This window comes from Parus major, chromosome 10 (genome assembly GCF_001522545.3).
Source record: "Parus major isolate Abel chromosome 10, Parus_major1.1, whole genome shotgun sequence".
NCBI lineage: Eukaryota > Metazoa > Chordata > Aves > Passeriformes > Paridae > Parus > Parus major.
The window spans coordinates 9839639-9864712 of NC_031779.1; the positions used below are offsets into that span (position 1 = coordinate 9839639).

The window sequence follows — 25074 nt, forward strand, 5'->3', positions numbered from 1 at the left end:
TATGCTACTCATGGTACACATTAACTTTTATGGTGTAAATACCAGGAAAAAAAAATTACTTGCTTTGACAACTGCAGAGCAAAATACTTTTTTAAGGGAAATAAGTATTCCTCATATTGAAGTTAATTTTATCCTATTTAATTATAACCTGTTACCAATTTAAATCCTGCCCTAGAACACTGAGTTTACCATGCTGCCTTGCGTGTATGTGATGGACATTTGTAATTTATTAGGCTTTTTCATTATTTTTGAAGTGTTGTTAATTACTTTGCATACAGATTTTTCCTTCTACTATTACAATGTCTGTGTGTGGCACTGCTTGTGTGCACCATCACACACTACCCTCAGCTTTAAACTGGAACACTTACATTTATGGAAAATCTGACCCTTTTTACTACATTCCTGAGACCTGCAAGAGAATTTTTCTGTCAGCTCCAATCTGTTACAGGAATAAAATTTTCTGTGGTCAACACTGTAGTTATATTAAAATGATCTGATGATCCCAAAATCTTAGGACACAACAGGCACGTGGCTATACTGTGCTAGGGAACAGCAGCTCTGAAGGGACTGCAATACATTCAAACATTTGGGACAGAACAGATTCCATTACCAGCAAGGTCACTGTTCTTGGTCCCCACTGCATACACACTGTGTCATTTTCTATACACTGAATCTGCTCAAAAGACCAGATTAGGCAAAGAGAGAGAACAATCAGGGTCTGCATCTCTATTCCCACAGAACTGCGTGGAAAATCTCTATTCTTGAAATAGCACAATAAAAGCCAAGCATATCCCTGAGAGATGCCAAATACCCACCAACATAACTAGACAGGACTGATAATAGTTTGGCATCTTGAAGCTAAAAGTTAGTTAGCAAGGCTGCTAAATGTCAGCTCTTTAGTATTTATGTTTCATTATTTCAAGGGGAAAAAAAAAGAAAAATCAACAGCACACATACCAAGGGGTTCAGACTTAGAATCTCCATATTGTCCTTCACAAATGTGATAAGTAATTCCTATTTTCTTTTAAAAATAACACAAGTAAAATTCAAGTATAATGAAAGCACATCAAGAAACAAACTGTACAATTTCTGAACTGCACTGTTTATTTTGCTGCTTGAAACCTAAGTGACAGTATGCCACTATAATTATGGGGTTTCTTCTAAACCTTTACTACACTGCAGGTACAGAAATATATGGACACATTTTTGGAGAACTGACATTTTGCAAAATGCAGCAAACATTTCAATTTATACATGAGAAAAGGAAGTGTTCAAAAGGGTATGCATTTCAAGTTATTGCAGGTTATTTCTGTGAGAGAATTTCTGCAGGTAAAACATGTTTAAATTTAACCAACAGTAATGTGTCAGTGTATTTAAAATCATGACAAAAATCTTCTCTCTGGTCATTAATTGCCCCTTGACAAATTACTAGGATGTTGTATGTTTAGGGCAAGATGTCAATACAGCATAAATCCCGTGGCATTTTGGTTTTCTTCTGGAGATTAAAGCTGTTTTTTTTCTTGGGATAAATGCAGCAGCAAAACACAAACCAGCTGATCAAAAAAGCACTTCTGCCATAACTCCAATAATTTCAGGGCACACCAACCGACAGTAGTTTTGCCATTCCCAGTTCTTTTAAGGTTTACATCACTGCACTGTTGCCTTAAGTACGTTTGTAGAAGCTTGGTTTCTGTTAGGCCAGCTTGCTGACTACAGCCTGGTTGAGAGAATTTAGTTGGTTGGTCCATTTATCTAACGCAGTATAACGTGCACCACCTCTCTTCTGATGATCCAGTTCTAGGAGCTGGTTGACTTGATCAATTCGGCCATGTATAGTGCTAGAAGTAAATAAATAAAAACTGTAAATTGCTAATGGACATGGAAATAGGAGCTAACAATAAATCAGAGGTAAAGTAAGAGGTCTCATACAAGAGAGGCACAAAGTCCATTTCAGAATTCAGCACTTTTATCATTACTGTCCTGGGTAGTACTGCCTATTAAGCTGTCATCATGACTGGAAAAAACAAACCAAACCCAAACAAATTCATTGCATATTTGCATTCATATGCATTCAATGCATATTTTATCTGCTTGGCTATGACCTCATACAAAGTCTGAAGCAATATGACATAAGAAGTTCTTGAAAGTCAAAGAATCATGAAAAAAGGAGATTAATGTGAAGAGACGTCAAACAATACAAGCTTATGTATGGCTTACATTTTTGTAATAGTTATAAAAAGTTACCCTCAAGAAAAATAGGTTTTACAAATTGTAATTAAATTTTTCTAGTTAAAACAGTAGACTACCAATCTGTCAACTTGAAAATGCACTCAAAAATATACATGGGTGTAAGCAGCAATTACTAAGAATAACAACTTTCATAATTTCATAATAATTCAGGGGATGTATTATGTAATTAAGAATTAAAGTAAAAAGATGCCGCTCAATCTCCCTGTATAATTTTCTTGTTTCCCATCTTTCAAACATACTTTACTGCTCAGAAACCAAGCAAATCCAAAGTTAGCACCGTTACCTTTCACTTCTAGAATCAACCAGTATTATCACAATGCCCCAAAATATTGTTTTGTTGCTTCTTCTATAGTTTGATTATTTTAAAGTAATCAAAGATCAAGAATCAGGTACATACTTATCCAATATGCACTGCACAAGCAAGCTTTCCACATCAGCTACATCTATGTTTAACTCCTGAAACAAAAAGAAAAGTCATTATGCTGCTACTATGTTCTGCAACATTAAACCTCCAATCTTTGTTTTCATATACAGAATTTGGTTTAACCTCTGATTCTTACTGTTCATAAGTATCAATTCAATAATGATCAATTAAGTAAAAGACCTCCACCCAAAGGACACATGGCCAAGAATCAAGAGACTGGTAACCTCTCAGAAAAAGCTGAAGAGGGGAAAGCAAAATTTTAGAAGCTCCAGAAATGAGTTCCTTTACTGACTTACTGAAAAAACAAACAGATAAAAAATATCCCAAACCAAACAACAACAGAATAAACCACAACCACAAAAACCCAGGAAATAAAATAAGACAATAATTATCAGAAAAGAATGGATCTGCACTCAAAACCATTTAGAGATGAAATTGCATCTTCTGGCTCAAGCAAGTTCTACAATTGTTAAGGCTAGCTTAAAAAAAAAGCATACCAAGTTCCAAAGAGAATTTAAGCATGGAAAATAGGCATCCCTAATATTTCATGACATATTTTGTAACACAGTGAACTTTTGCAGGAAAAATCACAGACCCACAGGAGATATAAATACTGATATATTACCACTGGGTTTTTACTCCATTCTTTGCAGATTAGGCAGTGAAATCAGTGATTCTATGGTAATACTTGGTTTGTTCTACTACCACATTTCTGTAACTTGTACAACACAAACATGTGAAGATAGTTTATGAACAAAAGGGATTAAATTTTTAATTTTTATGTTCATAAAAATTATGTCCATAATTCCATTTTTTATTATACAAATTTCACTTTTTATACTTTTCTTAAGAAAAGTTATTTTCTACACCAAGTAGAATATGGTAGTTGAGTATTTTGTAAGTGTATCACAGTACATATTATAAAAAGCAGTTGGATGACACTTGAAATTTACATTTTTGCACTGCAAAGCTGCCAGCAGTGCATCATTAGTACTTTATGGTTTAAAGTGTATTTTAGATGTTCTATTTCTGGAAGCACTGTATTTATTTAAAAGCTTTTATTCACAGTTAATCATTTACTTAAGCAAATGCAAGGCTCTACTGACACATACCTTAGAAATAAAAGGAATATGTATTCTTGTGTAAGGCTTAATTAATTTTATAAGCACTTGTGTTCTGATGTTTCGCAAAAGCTCTGTAAGAGAAGAAAACAAACACTGTAAAAACAGCAGTATTGAAATAAAACTGCAACACCACTCCATATAGAAAGATACACTAAACACCATGGTCTTTGAAGATAGTAGTTCAGTGAGTGGGGAAGCCCAGCAAACTAACAACAACCCTCCTTTTCCAGGGATCCAAGCAGTATGTAACTCTGAAGGTGGACAGACAGAGCTGAAAACTGTTCAAACATGGAGCAACATGACCTCTGGTAAAAATTGTATTTATTCAAGTTAACTGGATAAATCATAGAGATCATTACCTGGTATGTCTGTCCCCCTAATTTATGGCTAGAATGTTTGCCATGTACAAAATTGAAAAGGGTTGTTCTTAAAGCTGTGCAACTTAAAATGTCTGTGCAATTAACATCATGGGGAATATTCACATTTAAAGTTAAAAGTCAGGTCGTAATGATGTAATTACAGTGAGGAACTGAAGCAGTATAAAATGGTCTACATGGAGAGGCTGATTTTGCTCAAATAAAATAGGCTAGTCATTGTTTTTTAAATTTTTACATTATTAAAAACAGTCGGGATAAAATGAAAGCATAAATTACAATAATAAATTAACAGAGGAAAAAAATCTTGATCCATTTTTACCTGTTTAAACAAGGATTGTTTATATAATAAAATACCACTGAAAACCAGATTATGTGTCTCAATAAACTATGGAGGTTAAAACAACAAGGCAAGGTATGTAAACATAACCATGAACACGTTATTTATCACTGCAGAGTGAAAATGGTGAGGCATCAGTAGCATATAAGGAGTGACACTCAAATTCTCTTCAGTGCTTTGATTCAGCTTCCTCCTCTTACTCTCCAGCTCTGTCACACCTTCCTCCATGAGCATCCAGCTCTAATCTTACCAAGTCTCCCCCCAAGACTTTGCAGCTCACCAGCAGTCCACATGGATCAGTATTTATTTAGTTTCCTCTGCTGTTTGCCCTGTTCTCTTTTACAAACAAGTATAAGAAAACCAAGTCTCTGGATTTAACCTTTTTCTTTCATTTAACTATCCAGCTAAATGATCTTGCACTGCCACAATCAGACCCACCCTTGAAAACAACAGTTAGCTGAAGAACTGAGCACTATATTCAAGTGAAGAGACTCCTCATTCTCAGATACATGAAAAATGGATGAGGTAACTTTATTTTGTCACATTAATGGAGCAGAAAAGAAAGGCATGTGTTAATGTAGTAGAGGTACTATAACTCCTACCACTGTTTACAAGATATAAATGAGAAGTATGTACCTTTTTACATATTACATTACTACATATTTATTAGTGGAACCTTCATTACATTGTCTATGTATTGTCTGTACTCTGAAGCAGTAAATTAACTTTGTAAACTAGCAAACATCAAACTGGATGATACTGATACAAACCATCTTTACAGGTGAGGGTTGCTCTCATTTCACTGTTCCAATGGGAAAAGAACAAAGAACAAAAACAACACTCAAAATATTCAAGTGTTTAAACGTCACCATAGATACCTTAAAATATCCATTCTTCTAGACCTTTCTCCATAAATCCTGCATATCTTTGCAGTCATGCCACATGCCTGGATGCAAGTTAGCCCTGACCAGCTTCTAAGTAACTTGTAAAGGAATCATCCGCAAGTAATTATAAGGAACTCTTAGTGCCAAAAAGAAAAATAAACCAAGGGGGGGAGAAGGAAAAAAAAAGGAGTTTACAAGTAGTGAAAACAAAAATGATATAATAGCCTTCAAAATACCTTCAATGTGCTCCCTTATGAAGGGATCGTCCATGATGTTGCTGTGATTTGTTTTCAGAATCTTCTCAAATTCAGTGATGTCATTATTCTGATAGGCACTTCAGAAAAACAAAGAGACTGAATTATTAATTTTAAAAGTTAAACAGACTCGTAAGATTATGTTCCACAATTTCAAAAAAAACCCCACATCTTGTGCACTGGTGGAAAATATTTCTATTCAGAACCTCTGTAAGTAAAAACTCTTTCAAGATGAAATGCAACAAAAATTACCTTTATCCTGCTTCAATTTTAGCAGCATTTACTAAAATTTAGTATGAACATTTAGTTGTTCCACAAGTGCACTCTAGTTTCAAAACTTTTATACTTTAAGAAGCTATTCTTAAATACCCTGTTTTGAAAAGTATCATTACATGAATTTTGGCTTCATGAAGTCATACTTTATGGAACAAATAAGAGCTAAAAAGAGTCTACAAGGCTGTTGCTGTCTCTACAATGTCCAGCTTAAGCTCGATGCTAAAAAAACTGGAAGATGAAAGAAATATGGACTCCCAGGATTATTCATCAGTAATTCTGGCATAACATTACTTTTTAGATTTTTATTTATAGTTGACTTGTGTATATGTCCTTTCACAAGTCAATCCTGTCATCTGAGAAAGCTTTGCAAAAGGAAGGTGCCACCACAGCACCGTTTAAAGGTCAAAAGTTGCAACTTCTGAAGAAAGACCTTTTTCTTGAAAACCATTCTTTCAAAACAAAATTTTAAATTTCTGTTTAATACTAATATCAAACATTTTGATAACAACATCTATTTGTCCTTCATACTCTGTACATTTTAAATTTGTTTTTAAACTGGTCAAAGAAGATTAATTTGTTATTAAAATGGCCAAGAGGAAGACCTGTAGAGTTTAAGGTAGAACTTGAGTAGTTTATAAATAGTTATGTGAGTGGCATGGACTGTATCACATGAAACCAGTAAATTTTACTTTATAATAAAAGGAATTTCAGTTCAGTATATTTTATTGGTTATTTCAGAAGCCTCTTTTTATCATATGTAAAGCACGCAAGCTCGCACTGCAGAGTATAGGAAGGATTTAAAACGTAATTGTCATATTTGAAATTAATTTTATCTTCTGCATATTTCTTATCAACACTGCTTCAATTGCATTATTAATTTTAAAGAAGGAGTTATACTCAAATGTCACAATAAAAGATATAAATTAGAAATACGAATAAAATCAGATAGGGTAAGGCCATCTGGAGTTCCTTCTGCCTCAAATTCACATGAAACTATGAGAGTGAATTAGAAAAAAATACATCTAAAGTGGAATGACTTACTGGAAATAGTCCCTTAATTAACTGCCAAGTAATTTATTCATTCACTATGTCACTAATGGATGAATATCCTCACTTTCAGAAACAATTTGTATGTATACAATGCACAACAGCACTATCACAGCAATTTGTTCCAATACAGGATCAACTGTTTCAAAATGTGAGCAGACATTACTTCTCATGTAGGGAAAAGATGGGAAAAGGAGCAGAGGCAGGCCAGAGTGGATACAGTAGGTGAGCTTCAAAACCCAGTGTACAAAACCTGCCCCAGTTCATTGACCTCATGACCATGCACTAGAAGTTCTCAGAGTTGTTTGTAAGAGGTAATGAGGATTTCTTTTGATTTTTACATGTTTGAAGAATACAGGAGTTCATTGTGAGTTAAGTTTCGTACTCCTAACTTAGGAAATCATGATATATCCATGCAGCAAATTATTTTATTGCTTATGGTATGAGATGTCACTCAATTCAATTTCTATTGTGTAATCAGTCAGAGCCTAAAAAGACCAGTTGCAGTGTAAGATGGGACAACTTGATTTAAGGGGAGAAATGTGGTTTTTGTCACACCATAAAGTGACAAAACACAGTTTCTGCACCTGTACATAGTATGGCATCAATACTATGGTCTCTTATATTAAGTTTCTAAGAAAAGCAGTCCTCAAATATTTGACCAATATTTATGAGTAACTGTGTTAACTGTGCAGAGAAAAGCAATTTCAAAAAATATTCATTTTCAGGTTTGGACAATGTATCTTTTTTGTTTTTATCTTTTTGTTCTTTTCTGCAGAAAAATTAAAATCTTACCTTACTAAATTCGTCATTGCTAGAATCTCTGGATCATTTTTGTATGGTTTAGCCTACACAGAACAGAAAGCATAATATGAAAGTTTAGGGTTTTTTTTCCCATTTCCCCTTTGGGTAATTTCTCTATATATTCAGAAAAGGGTGAGGGGATGTGAGGGGGGTGGTGTGAAGGAAGAAGAAAAAAATACCTCCTGAGAATCAAATGGATTTATTCCAGACTTCATAAGCATGTTTGCTAAGACCAAATATTTTAAGCAAGTGGTTCTTCTGGGGCTCCCTGATTCATCATAATTCTTGAATGCTTCAAAAAAATCAGTATGTGCCTTTTCAAACTCTCCTTCTCTTAAGTGCATTTTGCCTCCACATTCTGAAAAGAAAACACAGATGAAAAGGAACATTGTGTGCTTGTTGCTGACTACAATAATTGTACTCAAGTTCCATGCTATTTCTAAATAGATTACTGAAACATTTTCAGAAGTCATTTGGTTCTCTGAAATCGCTAGGAAAAAAAAGCATTAGGGCCTTAACATACAGCACTGCCATTTGAATAACCCCATTCCAAAGAAGAAAAAACAAAACCCAGCCCACACCATAAAATTTAAAAGAACACTAATCCTCATAGCCAATAATTATGTCACCATTATGTTAAAATACTGCAAAAACTGAGATAGAATTTATCTCCATTTCAGTAGCAACAGGCTTCATATATTTATGGAATTTTCCCTATCTGTTGAGCAAAACCACACAGAAAAAATGAGAAATACTTTCTATATCCTTTTATTTCTGAAGTACCCACTGCTGCCTGATTGTCTGTTCAGTATCTACACCAGGGAAAGGAGGAAAGCATAACAGTGTTCTAAAGAAAGTTAACACACACTTGTTTCCACTACAATTCATTATTGCAAATAATAAATAATATTTTCAAGTACATCTAAAAGCCCTTTAGTTCCTGCTGAGTTTTAGCAAAGTGAGACACAAATTTATAAAAGGGGATTGCAGGAACAGCAATCTGCTAAGCATTCTGCTAGCAGTCCTGTCAAGCCTTTGTTTCTTTCCCCTGCAGATGCCTTTGCATTCATCTTTTGCTGCCATGATGTCAAACAGCAAGTCTTCCTCTTCTCTTTCTACTGCTTCTCTCCTAACATTTATTTAGCCAACTGTTGTGCCCTTCTGACCAGTGCCTCTGGCATCTGGGCACCAAAACTGCAGAGCTGAAGTCCTGCAAGAAGAAAATGATGAGACTGAATCTACAGAAGCCTCTGTCTTCATAGCTGGAACTGGAAAAAAACACTGGTTATCAGATTTTAATGGAACAAATCTCTGCAACAGAAGACAAATGAAAAATTCAAGATGAACTTGCCTCTGATAACTCCCATGATCAGTGGATGAGGAATGGCTGACTTGATGTGCAATGACTGTTCATATAGTGCTTTAAGTTTTTTGTTATTTTTCTGTGCTGTATACATTTGAATTTCCAAAGCATAGATTTCCAATAGTTGAGTACCTTTTTTTAGATCATCTTCCCCATCATCAGTCTAGGACAGATTAAGTAATAAATACTGTGAAATTTTAAGAGAACAGCAATTTCAGTTTTATACTAGTAAAACACTGATAAGCAAATACTCTCAGTAATTTCCTGTCAAAAACAAGAATATTCCTAAAACTCTGAAATTCTGATGAAACTATCAGAAAACATAGCACTCAAATAACTTAACCACAGTCTACATTTTGAAGCCCTTTATTTAAAATGTCAGTATTTTTAATTAATTTTTTTTCTCAAAACTTTAACCTTAATTCTTTTCCACTTTCCTTAAGCCACACTCTTAGTATATAAATACAATGACTAACACAAATGCACATATATACATATGTATTGCCTCTAACAGAACCATTTCCCAGATATTTGTAGCCTATTTCCATACTGAACGAGGAAAAATATCACAAACAAGCACAGCAGACTGCATGGCTAATTTATTTCTTCCCCTTCCAGATGGGAAAGTAACAACAGTACTTTCAGTTTTGAATAAAGCTCACTTGGAATCTTTGCTATATTTTAAAATAAATGTCTATGCATCATAGATTATTGATATGAGCTTCTCCTTGTCTTCCCTGAAGAGAAACCCAATCTGCAGTCGTGAATAATTTTTTAAAAACCATCTTTAAGAAAGGAATAAAGCACTTAGCATTTTTTGTTCATGTTATCAAGCAGATAACAAATAAATTCAGGCACAGTATTTATTCCCTCTGCACTAAAGCTCAGCAAAATGCCTCAAAGGCCAACAACAGATGTATTAAAAAAAAAATAAATCATTGCATCAAAGTTGTTTACTAAGCCACGGTGATTTAGAGTATAAAGGTACCTGGCATGACTGATGCAGCTGACGCAAAATCTTTTGTAACTTTCCATATTCTTCTCGTTCTAAATATAATTTGCCAAGCTGTAATGAAAAGAAAGTTAAAGTACTGAGGTGTAATAAAATTTCACAATTATAATTTATAAGAATTAGCTAAAGGTATCAAAGAAAAGCAAAAAATAGGAAGTTTTATATTTTACCTTTGTGTTTGTCTTAAACCACAATCTATCATTCTTAGCATCTTTCAGAGCTTCAAGTGTTGTTTCATAGAATTCCTGAAGCAAATCCATCTGACATAAAAAATCAGAATTCTATAATTGTAAACAGCAAATTTGTACCTGTTAATAAAGTCAATCTGAACAACCTACAAGTGCATGCTTGAACTTCAAAATAAGAAAGGTATCTGTTTCTTACTTAATGTTTGCATTTAAACTGCAAACAGCTTCTAAAGTAACCAAACTAACTACACTATCTTTTCTTATATGAAGCAGATATAATTAAAAAGTAGTCACATTTTAAGATTTGTACTGTTTGTACGGTACTTGATTGATCTGTGAAAAATTAAAGCCACCTTATAAAACCCATCTTATATAACCAAGGAACAGAACTCTGATGTTGTGTAACAAACACAGGTGATATTGTTCCCACTTAAAAGAATAAAAATAATTTACATATCAAAAAGAAAATATGCTTTACAAAGAGAGGAATATGGTCAAAGGAAAAGATACCTTCTTCTTTCTGGACTAGCAATGCTGAGTGGAAGAAAGCTCTTGAGCACATCAAACTGTTTCTTTGCATAAAACCCAAAAAGACAACATTTGAAATGGAAATCAAAGTGCTGAGTGTTACCTTTTACAAGGGTTGTACAAAGAATGCATTAGTATTGCTCATGACCACTGTTCCTTTGGGGGGTAACAAATCTGTGCCTATACATCAAGTTATGATTTCCAGACTGTCCCTCCAGGTCTGGCTCAACTACAAACCAGAGACACTGACCTCTGCCAAGAAGGGACAGTCTAACACAATCCTTTGGACCTCAACAGTAACCCAGCATTCAACTTCCACTTCTAAGAGTGGCAGGGCAGGAAGGATTGTGATAATGACCAAGGACTCAGCACTGAAGAACAATGATCCTCTGTATGAAAGTGCTACTTTCAGGTAGTCAGTGAGGGGACCTTCCTACTCTCTGTAAAGCTTCTACCACAACACAAAACAAAAGGAGCTGGGCTGTGTATCTATGGACATGTACCTCACTTGCACAGTGCACTGGACAGGCAGTATTTCACACCAACACTTCACTGCAAAGATTTCCCTCTCCCCCCAAAATTAAAAAAAAAAAAGCATTTTTAAATTAAAAATTATATTTGAGAGGGCACTTACATTGTGTATCTGTGCTAAAAATAAGCTCTTATTTATTAATACAGAGGTAAATGTTGCCAAAAAAGGACAAGTTTATGAAGATTTATCTGTGTTAATAGAATCCACTACATGTGGGAAATATATTTTTATATACGACAACAAATGAATAGTCAAAATTCCTCTATTAAGATCAAAAAAGCCCAAACCAAACACAAAAAATGTCTGTAGTTAAAAATGCAAAACTGAAAACTATGAAGATGAAAGAATTGATGATCCAACCTGCTTGGAAGTAGAGATATAATCAAGAATAGAATTGATGGATTTTTCAGAGTAATTCCTTGTAACTGCACTCCGTATGTAGGTCAATAGCTGTTTATACCTATTCATCATTTCAGGAAAGTTAGTCTAAAAGAAAAACAAAATCACATTATATTTTTTGTTTTAATTGTTAAAACTGAGACATCTTGCAAGTGTATATACAGGAAAAAAAAGCACAGAGAAAGACAATGCAGTAGTGGTTGCTATTAAAACTTTCAAATCACCACTATATTCATAACCTGCAGAATCAGAAATAACTTCAGGACTGCACAGAGCACACATTTACAATATTTATCTCAATGAAGAAAACAGAACTAGCCATACAATTCTGGAATGGTTGCATACATAGCATATAAATGTTTCACTGTTTGGTCCTAGTGCAATGTACACAGGGAAACATGACCACTTTCAGTGGTGTGACACCTCAGTACCGAAAGGACTGAGCCTCCCACATTCATGGAGTACCAGCTGACGACAGCAGCTATTTTGCATCTATTTTGCCTTTGACTTGCAAACACCACATCGTTTCCCTGCCATATCTGTAGTAGCCATTAAAGGCTGCAAAAGACAGGTTCTGGTAGATTTAGTTGTCATAGCCATAAATTAGAATAGTAACATAAGATCTCTGGATCAAGTACATATTTATGCCATTTACTTCCAAGTGATAGCTGTAATTCCTACCAATTTAAAGTTTATTTTAATCATCTGTTTCAGAGCTTTGAATCCCCATTCTCCCTTCTCGCCTTCGAGCTCCAAAACCTGGAAAAGAATTTTTAAAACAGTATTTATAAAAGCTTTATTCAAACTTAAATTGTTTAAAATATACATATCCCAGACGTGCCCTTCCCCCCCACTTTGTTCCTTACAAAGTAACATTTGACTCTGCCCTGTTCTTCAATTTTATTCTTTCCTGGTATTATTGAAAAAGTGAGACTGTATCTCATCAGTTTTCACAACTTAGTTGATATAGGGAGGGTGAACATGATTGTTGTTGTTGTCTAACAGAAAACACTTCAATGCCAAACACTAAGTTTTAACACCACTCCATAAAAACATATGCAAAAATAGTTGTAACACCTCCTGCAAAACTGAGTCAACTAAATTTTGACTAAATTAAGTTAAAAAGCTCTTCTGAATTACTACCGTTCCTTCACAAAGGAGAAACGCTTCTAGGTTTTAATGCAACATAGTTACAGACATGTTTCATAAGTAAAAACTTTATAAAGTTGTTTTGTGTTGTTTTTTTTTAAACAACATGTATTTAATTTTGTTATACACTATATAAATGAGCCAAGAGATATAAATATCTATTTTTTCTTTAAAAAGTTGCATCTAACATACTGCTTTCTCCTAGCAGTGTGCAAACATTAAAAATTTAAAACTGAGATGAAGGAAAGAAACTCTGTGTCACTTAGTATTTATGCATTTAAAGCTTTGGAATCAGATAGCAAAGCAAATATAATGTTACGTAAGACACTGGGGAAAACACCATTTCATTAAAAAAACCCAAATGGATCTGGTTTCTATTGTCGATGCATGAAAACACATTCAGAACTGTTTAATTAACTTAGTAAATCCTGAAGATTAAAAAGTCAGATCTGTGAAGAGACTATACCATGTCCTATTTATCCCTAAGAATGATCCTGAAAGGCAGTCAGCCAGGAGTCTAAGATACTCAATAATAAATTTAGCACATTAGTAAATGAAAAGATAAATCCTACTCTTAAAATCTCAGAAAATACCTCAAATGGTATCAGATATTTTAAAATGTGAATTAGTATAAAAAGCAGAGATAGAATATAAAGACAGAAAACCTTCTGAAAACTGCTTAATGCTGCTTTGGGGTCATCTTCCTTCAAAGCTTTGGAATTGTAGTATTGATTTTCCAGATCCACATTTGGTTCAGAATTGCTGTCCTCAGAATATTCCTACATTTTAAGAAAAAAAAAAAATCAATCAGAGAAAAAAAAAAGGTTCAGAATCTAATAATCTGCTGAAAATAGCAAATAGTAAGACATATTACTCCAACTAGCACAGAATGCTTGTGTATTAAGTGGCAGTGTTTGGTTTTGGAGCATGTAACAGGTATGGACCCATATAATCATTTTCTCTGTCTGCCATTACTAGGCCAGACTCACCATCCACCAACATTTTTGCCTGTCAGCAGGTTTCTTTCTGGATTAATGAACTCATAGCTCCACCAACTTCACCTTTATGACAAGTACAGATTGTATTACTGAAATTCTGCCGATGCTGGAGTTTAAGCAGAGGCCCAAGAGCACATGTCATTTCTGGGAGGGGAGAGAACACGCTGCCCACTGATCCTCCTAAAGGCACTCTATTATCCAGCCTTTGCTACCCACAGAAAAGACCCTGGCTGAGCTGCCACACAAGTAATGATTCAGCTATGGAGGGTATCAAATGCTTCCATGAATCTCTCTATAATATGCCCTTCTATGCCATAACGATTCATCCTTGTCTAAGGAAACTAAAAGAAAGAATAATGATGATAACACCAGCTGCTTCTGCACTGAGAAGCAAGAGATGATTGAGAAAATGTTAAAAATGCTGCCAAAGATGCTGGGGTGCAGCATAGGCACAATAATTTAATCAAATAATTATCTATCATGTACACTAGTGCAAAACAAACTGAAGTAATTACTACTTAATTTTTTAAAAAATTAAAATACTCTGAGACTTCTGATGAAAAAATCCTGCATATTTTATCTTCTTTTGCTGGAGGACAATGCTGCATGTCCAAATTAGAAAACACTCACAAAGCTCAAATAATAATTTCATTTGATGTTTACACAATTCAAAACCACTTCACACCTCTGCATTTTCAAGCTAACTTCTCTGAACAGGATTTTGGCTATTAGGAGATGAACTGTTTTAACAGAATCTGTTTAATTCTCAAAGTTACTGCTGTCAGAGTAACTTTCCCTTGCACCAACATAAGTAATGCACAGTCAGGTCCCCTTCTTTAGGGTGAATTTTACTCTTGTTGTACTTCATCAGGCACATCTATTCTTTTGTTCATTTGTATATTCCTACTATTAATGGACTCCTCCAAAACCATGGGAAGGAATGGAAAAAAAAAGTAGCTCAAAAGAAAAACTAATTATGGGAGCCCACAGTCAAACCAAGTTTTATTAACTGTGATACTTGAGACATTTGTCCTTCTACCTTTTAATGTTTCTATTTGTAACATGTAGGCAAGCTGCCCAGCTATGTATTTATTTTCACCCAACAAAGTACTATCATTAGTGAGAATGAATGGACTGAGAAGTCTTGTGGATTCCACAAACCTGTTTTCTGAATTCCCACAGAAATATAAAAATGTGATACCGAAAACAGCAAAGAAAACAGGAAGTGTCTTATTTCATTGGGCAGGCTCTCATTTTGGTTAGCTTGTTTTTGTAAACTCCTTATCCTATTGATCCAACTCCAATGGAGCAGCTGTGGGTACACACAACGATGTCAACAACTTTATCAGGCACCTTATATATACAGGATGCCAAAAATTAAACAACATAGCATTTAAGATATGTGTAATCAGCTGATGTCTTGTTTATGCTTAACTCGGACAATGGGGAATATTTTTGGCAGAAGTGTCTATTTGCAAAGATAAAAGGAAAGCAAACTAAATTAATTCCTTATAGGAGACAATGTGTTCTGTTAGCCTCAAGCCAGAAACATCTGAACTTTCATCTTAGCTCTGGCAATGATTCTGGATGTGGATTCATGTAGGAAGCCTTTTTTCAGAAAATTTTTCTCATACTTCAATATTCCATAAAGGTCCTTTCATAATATTAATACATAATAAAGAAGTGTTAAGTCTATATATTTTGTAAGTCTTGATATACTTTACCCCCAGTGGAAATGCACTGAAATGTATCAAAAGGTACTGGTTTATGTTTTCACGGCTGTATTTTTTCTTCACTTGATGTCTGTTTGCCTCACATCAGACTTAGGATGATGATATGGACTCAAAGCTGTAATGGAGATAAGGCCTTCCTACTTACAGAAAATGTGAGGTGGTTTACTTTTAAAAAGACATATTTAGAATTAATGGCTGTGAAGAAAACTTTAAAACTTCAAACTAAGTATGAGCTGATGCCATTAATCTTTATACAATTAAAAAAAAAAAAAAATCAGCCATGCAGATACTGAATCTTATTTCAAGCACTGATGCTAATTATGCCAGTGCTGATAAATTCAGAAGGACGAGCACTCAGTCTTCTTTTGCTGCAGAGATGGCTTAGTGCAGTAGGATACAAATGTGAGAACATTAAGCTTCTGCCAAAAGCAAAAAAGGAGGAAAGTATAAAGCTATGTCCTCAAAGTTCCAATTAAGAAAAAGATTAATTTCCTTCTCAGTTCTGAAAACAGAAGTTCTTCTAACAATAAATTCAGATAGCAAAAGCCAAGCCTTTCCTCACTCTCATTTTTAATACCCCTGGTTCCTCCTGCCTGAAAAACTTCCCCAGCTCAAATCTTCTAGGTAGAAGTTTGCTGCAAATTCAGTAGAAATATATGGTTTACAAATAGGATTTCTACATAACTCTAAAAATCTCCACTACAGCATCCAGACCTAACAATTTGCATAGTGACAAACATCCTTAATTAGAACTTCAAGATATAAAAGTAGCTGGGTGATATAATTTATCTCTAGCTGATGTAAAAAAGGAAAAGGCCTAGGAATTTTTAAAACTAAGGTCCTAATGGTATTTTTCAAATGGACTTCAACATTTTAAGTACAAATGAAAAAAAAAGCAGTCTGAGTACACAGAACTTCTCTTTGAAACCCACTGAATTCTTCCTTCCTCAGATGATCATCAAAACAAACAAATGGGGTTTTTATCACTACTCAAGAAATTAGAAAACCCTGACAGAGCTTGAAAAAATGCAGTTAAATAAGTTAGGATATTATTTAAGCACTGCTATGTTGAAAATCTGCATGTTCTAAATGTAGTCAGTTATATTCAATCCTAAACCATCCCACTGCTTTTTGGAGGCAGAGAAATTACTACACTAGCTCAATTGTAACAGAGATAAAAACCACTGATGGAGTTTACTCTGTCTGGAACATTGTTCTTTCAAAAAGTTTTAATAAAAGTTAAATTAGTATACAGAAACCAATTTAATTAATAAGTCTTTATTATGTTACATATTGGGTTTTCATAAGATTTTATCTAGTAAACAGCTTTAAAACATTGAGCCTCAGCTTAAAAATGGGCACACACAGAAGTCAATTCACCCGAGTCAGCTTTAGTCATCCTTTTTGTGCATGGATCCATTTGCAGTTTGCCCAGCAGCAAAGGCACATTAACAGCAGCCAGCGCTCCCAGCTCATCCCCATCCATGGCTGCTCCTAGCCTGCCCTTTCCCATCCCTGAGAAATCCAGTGGTTTGTGCTGTCTGGCTCCTTGCTGGTTTCTGAGAACTGTGGCAGAAACCTTGTCAATGTGGTCTCCAGAGATTCCAGGTCCCGAAGCACGGCCCCTGTGCTCAGGGTCACAATGAGGGACAGGAACACAGAGACCATAACAGCCTATCAGTGTTTTTAAAGGCAGATGTGTGGCATTCTGTTAGAGTGGTACACTGACGCGGTAAAGTTCTTTCTGAACAAAAACAATGTAAGACTATTTTGTGAAAACTATTGTTGTTACTAATTTTCTGGTCTCCTCCCTTGCCTGAAGCACCTACCTAACTTCACCATCCAATTGGAGTGATTACCTAAATTTGTGCTCCTCTGTTTATTATTCACCACCACTGCGGGAACTTAATTCCTACTTTGCAAACCTTTTTCTAAAAAAGGAGTAGGGGGAAAGTAGCTATATAGGGGCAACTTTCCAGGAAAAAAAGACCATATAGAAAGTTCTATTTCTGTACAAAATGATCTTTCAAAGACATGGGTGAAATACTACTGTTACTGGTAAAATAATTGCTAGTGATTTTACCAAATTTCAATCATTTGGCTGACTCAAACAATTCATTTTTTTTTTTATGAAGTGCAATTGTTTCTGAGAAGAAGTCTGGTACAAATTTCATTTTACTTCAGCTAACTGTTTCATAACCATGGCATTTAGGAGGTCTACTAAGCACAATGTTCCTTGCATTTGCTCTTCCTGACCTGCAGGCACCAGGACAAACAGCAACTACCAGGCTCTATGTGCATTTGCCAGTTGGTATCCAGGCACATGAATATAAAGAAAGCAATCCGACTGGAATGCAAAAGAGCAAAGAGGAAAAGAACGAAGGCAAACCCTGAAAGTGAAAACAAGAGTTCGATTTGTGTAAGAAGCCTGCATGCAACTGCTCAGCCATGCATTGGGCTTCTTTTCCACGTTCCAAGTCTCTCCTGCTGCTACTCGCTAACTCTGCAAGTCATCCAGTGCCTGCTGGCTCACACCAGGGCTGACACCAGGAATAGAAGTCTGTGAAACCAGTGATTTGCAATGGCGTCAGAAGAGTTCCATGAAAGGCAGTGCTCTGCCTTTGTTTTATTTTTTTTTTTTCAGTTGGAAGATGCATAGGAATGAGACAGGAGACTGCAGAAAGAAAATCCTGGTATTACAACATGTAAAAAGTACAGCAAAAAAGTGTCTTTTCTTTCTACCTCTGTCATGCAGCTCCCCTGTAGTTGTAACGTGCATCCTTTTCTGAAAGTCCAGTTCTCAGCGTAACTTAGATCTAATTTATGTCTGTTTAAGACTCAACTGCATATCAGATCCTTGAGAGCACCATTCTGAACACAGCCCTAAATAACTGTCAAAAGAAGCCAACAAAACCAGAACTTACTGACACTTGTCAATGTTTAGATAGAAAGAATTTACTGATTAATTATTCTCGGGCTTTTTGCCTCAATACTTCCTTCTGAGACATTATGGTAATGAGCAAAATAAACCTCAAATATATTAATTCTGTGTTTGAAGATGAGTCTGAAGACAATGCATAAAGAGTATCACAATAAATGCTGAATCCATATAAAATATGAAATAATATTTAATTCAGAGAACAGTACATTCTATGTCCTCTGTGAAGCATACTTTTTTTTAAATCATATACTACTGTAATTATACTTCACTAAGAAACAGAAGAGGGCCAAGTGGATCTGCTTGATTTGGGACTTCCCTAGATCCGGATACTTGTTTTTGCAGCATTACCATATTCTTGTTTGCAACATATATATGTATTTCAGAAAATGATAATAGTGACATATGAGCAATTGGGAAGACGAGACAACATCCACACAAAATTTCAACTGTGTCTATTAAAATCTAGCAATAGAAGACAAGATAATATGTCTACTGATGAGATTGCTTATGAAGTTTGGTAACATACAGAAATTCCTTTTGCAATGGACTGTATTTCAGTAAGAAAGACAGGCAGACCGAAAGACAGACAGACAGACCCAACGCATGTAGCCTGAAATAAGTAGTAAGACTGCTTATTTCCTAATATCAACACATCCTGAAACGGGAAATCCTCAGTAATCTGAAGGGATGCTCTCTGTATTTGAGTCGTGCCAATCCTCATGAACCTGCAGCCATCTCACTAGGGTGCAAACTGATGACTGTTCACTGGAACTGTTACAGATCTTCTGTAACTCACTGAAACAACACAACTTCTTAAGATAAAAAGAACAGTTGCTCAGCAAATATATTTGTCCAACCTTGCCTCAAATTCATTTTAAAGCTGAATTTCATTCAGAACACAGTAGAGATGACTCATTAAGAACACCACAGATTCCTTATTTATTTAAAACAAAACAAGAAAATCCAGTAGATGTACTATAACAATTGTCAATGTGTTGTCAATATACCTGAAGAATCAATTTTTGGAGGAAGGCTGAGTTTAGCCTCCAAGTCAATTCAAAGTACAGTCTTTTGTCCCAGACCAAAAACAAAAATGGAATTTACAGTGGTCCTTCCCTCTTTGTCCTTCTCCACCCTCAAGCTGTATCCAGTAAAAAGACCTTGTACTGAAATCATGTAAGGCACCTAGTAGCATTGAGCTAGAAATTAAAATTGAGTGGCTTTCATAATGACCAGTAAACATTATTCTGTTCATTGAAGCATAAAGTGGAATAATTCATGTTATAATCAAAACTGTCACAGCACATTACTAGCAAATTGTGAATCTAGGTTCATCCACCCACAAATATAAATGGAATTTCTTCCTGATATCAAGGCTCCAGTGAATAAACTCAAGTTTTGTAGGAGTGGTTCATAAGGTCATTTACATGTAAAACTTTGACTTTTTACCCACTGAAAAACTAAACAGAAACAATCCAATACAACCTGGATAGTCTTCAATTCTTTAACAGTGTAGTAATTACTCTAATAATATAAAATTCCATGATGTAGCTGGGAAAGATCTGGGCCTTTAAAATATCTGTTCACATTTCAGTTCAAGTGCAAAACATTTGTATACTTAAGGAAATTTAACTGACTGTCTCTACATAATCAGCAGGTCAAGTGCACATTAAAGAGAAGCAGCCATAACCACTTCTAATAAAAGCTGACAAAATTAACTTTTTGGGGAGTCTGTACTGCTATTGTTGTGATGGCAGCTACCCAGGGAGACCTGAACCTAGTTTCACCATATTTTGACAAAATAGCTACTTCTTTCATTGACTGTTTCTGTAATCACTGCCTCTCCTCCTGTTCTTTAAAAAAGTATTCACAGCACTCACATGTGCTCTTTTACTTTCAATTCTGCACTGATTTGAGTATTATGTCTTGTACTCATTCTTTTGTTGCAAAGCCTCTTGCAGCAGCTGATATGCTCAACTTAAGAATCACACATCCCCTTACAGTCTTCTCTTAATTGAACTCGATATTAACATGAAAGGAAGAAATCCGGCCCTGTCTTCAGAGCCCCTAACTTCTTTATGAAACAGTTCTGTGGAACACCACAATTAGAGTTTCAAGCATTTTTGAAAACAACAGTCAATCATGGTTTGGTAGTCCCAGAATGCTGAAACTAATCTAGCTGGAATATTTTTACTCTTCAATTCTTGGGTTTTTTTCCCCCATCAATTATGAACTAAAATTAAATTTTAAAAATCTGAAGCTTGGGTATTAGTTGATGCTTTACATGGGAGTTATGTACTAAAAATAAAAAACTAATGTCCTCCTAATTATTACAAGAAGTATTTTAAAATTTTGAAAGGTCTGAGCTAAGGGTAATTAATGAGAATGAAACGCTCCAGAAAAAGTAACTACAGTCAGAAGTGGAAATCTGCCACAAGCAAGGTGTTTCAGGAAGGTTTTTCCAATGAGAAATAAAGTACTTCAAAAGAAAGAAACACAGCAAAAAGCACTAGACCAATTATTCTGGGAGAAAACTGACATAAAGCAGTGTTAGTTTCAGCTGCACTTTTATTCATATCTGTATAGATTGAAAAATGCAATTCCAATGGTTTCTCTACATGCCCAGTTCTCATGTTATGGAAGGATGTGGAACCTAAATTCTGATATGTTTAATATTCCTCTGATTGTATTGCATAGAAAAAAAACACCGCAGTATTTCAAATCAGGGCACAAATTTCAGCGTTAATAAAAATGAATGGAAATTAATTTTGGAACAAAATGTTTTTAATGGTATTAAAACTCTGTGCATTTCCTTCAGTAACTACAGAATGTGAATTCATTGAGAGACTGGAAGGGGAATACAAACAGTTTTTGGAACAGTGACACAAGCAACTCATAGAGTTTTGATGACAATACCTGTGAAACAAGCGCTCTTACATGAATTGAAAAAATCCTGAAAACCAAAACCAGATGCTTTTACTCTGTATCTAATATCATCCAACCATTCTAAGCAGTTCCTAACAAAAACTGCCCAGAAACTATTCCAAATAAAATCAGGTAAACATTTTAAACGAACTCATAAGTGGCAAATGTGTCAGAAAGCAACTCTTCCAGAAGCAAGTGTCTGGAGTTTTTCAGTGAAACTGCAATACTGCTAGTACGTGTTTCACTGAAATGAATGCAATAGACTCTCAAGCTTCTACCACACATAACTTTATTAAAAAAAATGTCTCTAGTTCTAAAAACCCAATCAAAGTTCAGAAAAGGATAAAAAAAAAACCAACCCAAATAATCAAACTTCAAGCCCCAATATAATGTAAGGGCAACATAATTATAATTAATCAGATTTTTTTTTTAACTTTAAAAGCTTAGGACAAAACCTGATGTTAACATTTAACTAAATGTTACATGAAACCCCCCAAACCTTACAATTAAAACCAAAAAGGGACTGGTAGAAAGGTTACAAAGACTATAAAGACTATTAAGACAAGAAAGTTAGAAATAAGTGCAACATTCGGCCTGTTGGATCAGAAACCGGCCATGAGGCCATTTCTCCTCACTTCCCTTTCTCTTCCCCCTACTTTTTCCTCAGTTTGTTGCTCACACAAGCACATGAATGCTATCTTCCCCCAAGGGCCTCTCACAGTAGCGGGTGGGGAGAAGGGCGGGCAACTTTATCACTCCACTTCGTGCCCGACACTTGGGCCGGGGCAGGAGGAAAGAGAGAAGGAGGCAGCGCGCCGGAGCCCTTCCTTCAGCGTGAGCCCTGCGGGGGACACAGGGCGCCAGCCCGGGGCCAGTGCACCGGCCCGGGCCTATCCACCTGCCCGGCCCGGAGCTGGCCTGCTCCATCCGCCGAAAGGCGGCCGAGCGGCTGCTCCGACAGCAGCACCCGCCCCTCGCAGCCCCTGCCCGCATCCTCCTTCCCGGGAGGAAAACTCATCCTGGATGTCCGCGCTCCCTGCCGGGGCAGCACCCGGCGGGGCGGCTGCTGCGGCGGGAGCGCCGCACTAGCAGCGGCCCGAAGCTGCGCCGCGCCGGCGGCACCCCCGGCTATACTGCTGAGCCCCCGCGCCGCCCCGCGCCCTACCAGATCGTAGTCCTCCTCATCATCGCACATGAAATCATCCTCCATGTCAGACATCTTGGCCGGAGGACGGGCGGGGGGCGGCGGCGGGGACGGCCCCTTCTCCCACAACCCCGCGCGGCGCTGCCCAATGTGGCTCCGCTCCGCCCGGAACCCGCTGCCGCCCGCGCCTCTCCCGCCCCCGGCCCGGGGCGCTCGGAGCCCAATCCGCGCCGCCCCGTCGCCGGCTCCCTCCCCCTGGTAGCGACCGGCCCTTGGCAACGGCGGCCGGGCGGGGCCTGGGCAATGCACGCCGGAACCTCCCCGGGCCGGCGCTGCCGCCGCTCGGAGTGCGCCGTGCTGGCGCCAGGGCCGCCTGCTGTGTGTCCGGCATGGGCGCTGCCTACCCGGATCCCTCACGGAGGCTGCGAGTATGGGGACTGGCGCATCTTTGGAAAGGTCGAGGGAAGGGATCCTGCCCCTCTACTCAGCCCTGATGAGGCCGCATTTGGAGTATTGTGGTACGAGTTTTACAGTACAGAAGAGATACAGGACTCCTAGAGCAGGTGCAGCGGAGAGCTAATAAGTTGGCCAAGAGTCTGGAAATGCCTCTCATGAGGAAGGGCTGAGGGAGCCGGGCCTGTTCAGCCTCAAGAAGAGGCAACTGAGAGGCACTTCTGTGTAAAGTGTGGGAGGATGGAATCGGGCTCTTCTTTGTGGTGCCATCCAATAGAACAGTGGGCAGAAAGTGATGCACAGAAAAGCCAACCTGAACATGAGGAAGAACTTTACTGTGCAAGTGACCATGTACTGAAACAGCTTGCCCAGAGAGGCTCCCTTACTGGAGATATTCTAGAACTGTCTGAACACAGTCCTGGTCCATATGCTCTGGGATGACCCTGCCTGAGCAGGGAGGTTTGACCAGATGACCCACAGTGGGCCATTCCAACCTGAGCCATTCTGTGAAAGCTCGGCCTGTTGCTGTGACCAGCATCACTGCTCAGCTCCATTTTGCTTTACATAGTGCTGCTGAACAGTTTACCTGGGCTGCATTTACCATAAGCAAATAATACCAGAGCAGCAGTTTTAAAGGCCTAAGGTCTCTAAATCCACAACCTTGCAAAGCAATGGCTTTATAAAGATTTTTACATGTTAATTTCTGATGCTGCCTTCAACTGAGAGATGCAATCCCCACAACAGACCGGCTCTGCCTCCCCATCTCTGCAAGGCCTGCAGTTCCCACAGACACCCAGGTGCATCTGCAATATTTACTGGGTCTCCAGGTTTTCCTCTTGTTGGTCTTGTTGGTTTTGTATTATGGTTTCTGACAGTGGGGTTTTGTTGGTTTTTTTTTTCCCTACAGCTACTGCCAAGTCTTTTAAAAGCTGTGTTTGTATTCTGCAACTATACTAATGGGAAAATAAATATTTTACCTCAGAAAACCCACAATGAAATTTGTTACTGTGCTTCTGAGCACCTAAAACTCCCTGAATAGGATGAGGGACAGTAATATAGATACCAAAATGGACAGACACCAAAACATTGAGTAAGCCTGTGAACACTTTTGAAATGGTCAATTCCTTGCAAGTATCTGCAGCCATTAATCCCAGGGTAACAGGAGCCACGAGGCTGCCTGTTGGGAGGGGAGAGCTGGAGGAGCCACACAGCACAAAAAACCATAGGGAAACAGATACCCATCCCTCCACGCCATGAGGGATGCGACTGTCCATTTATTATTTTCATGGCACGTGCATTTTGCAGGAGCATCGGCAGGAATACCAGAAAACGCCAAACATTTCTTTCGCACGTAGCAGCAGCTTCCCTGTCCCACGGGGCTGCGGCGGGCGCAGGGCCGAGGGCAGAGCGGCCCCCCAGCCGAGCGGCGGCGGGGTGCCGAGCGGAGCACCGCCGGCGGGGCGGGACGGGGCCGGGCCGCCGGCGCTGCCGCCCGGAAGGACGCGGCGTTCACTGCCCCGTGACCGCGGTCCCGCCGGAGCCGCCTCAGCCAGGCCCGCGGTGGAGCCGCCATGGCGGGGGACAGCCCCAGCGCCCTCCCGGTGCAGCTGGTGGAGCAGCCCAGGTGGGTGGGTCGCTCCCCGGCCCCGCCGCCGCTTATCCCGGGGCGGGTGGGCGGTCTGCGGGGGCCGGGGGAGGTGGGAGGACGGGTGAATAATCTCATCCTCACGCCTCGGGCTGAGGTGCGAGGCGGTGTGGACTCGTGGCATCATGGTTTTTCCGTGACACGAGCAGAGACTTCCCGGGAAGCTCCCGCTGGCCGGGGCGCGCCGGCCTCCGGTCCCTTCTCCCACCCACAGCAGCCGGGCCCGCCCTGACGCCCCTCGCAGGGTGTCGCTGGGGCAGCAGGAGGAATCGTTCATTCATTAATTC

The 25074-nt window shown here is 37.9% G+C and overlaps 2 protein-coding genes across 4 annotated transcripts in view; one reads left to right on the forward strand and one right to left on the reverse strand.

Annotated features, from left to right (window-relative positions):
- Window positions 1-1079: 1079 nt before the first annotated feature.
- COPS2 (COP9 signalosome subunit 2) lies at window positions 1080-22894 on the reverse strand. 2 transcript variants are annotated; one of them, XM_015638640.3, is made up of 13 exons: window positions 22711-22857; window positions 13614-13727; window positions 12481-12558; window positions 11761-11886; window positions 10323-10433; window positions 10129-10206; window positions 9129-9303; window positions 7957-8135; window positions 7769-7821; window positions 5633-5730; window positions 3787-3869; window positions 2648-2706; window positions 1080-1838 (listed from the first exon to the last, which is right to left on the reverse strand). In XM_015638640.3, exons 1-13 carry the CDS (start codon window positions 22762-22764, stop codon window positions 1694-1696), a joined length of 1353 nt encoding a protein of 450 aa, XP_015494126.1. In that variant the 5' UTR covers window positions 22765-22857; the 3' UTR covers window positions 1080-1693. The 2 variants fall into 2 exon arrangements, with proteins under 2 accessions (XP_015494126.1, XP_015494127.1); XM_015638641.1 differs by having other exon boundaries at window positions 1150-1838; window positions 10323-10412; window positions 22711-22894.
- A 290-nt stretch (window positions 22895-23184) lies between these two features.
- Window positions 23185-25074, forward strand: part of GALK2 (galactokinase 2) — a 48270-nt gene continuing 46380 nt past the window's right edge. The window contains exon 1 of one of the 2 annotated variants that reach the window (XM_015638639.3): window positions 23185-23207. Coding sequence is in view for 1 of the 2 variants with exons in the window: in XM_015638638.3 (XP_015494124.1) it covers window positions 24714-24766 (53 nt within the window). In the remaining variant the exon portion in view is untranslated. Of the gene's footprint in view, window positions 23208-24639; window positions 24767-25074 lie in introns of those variants that run through there. The other variant, XM_015638638.3, reaches the window with a different exon arrangement.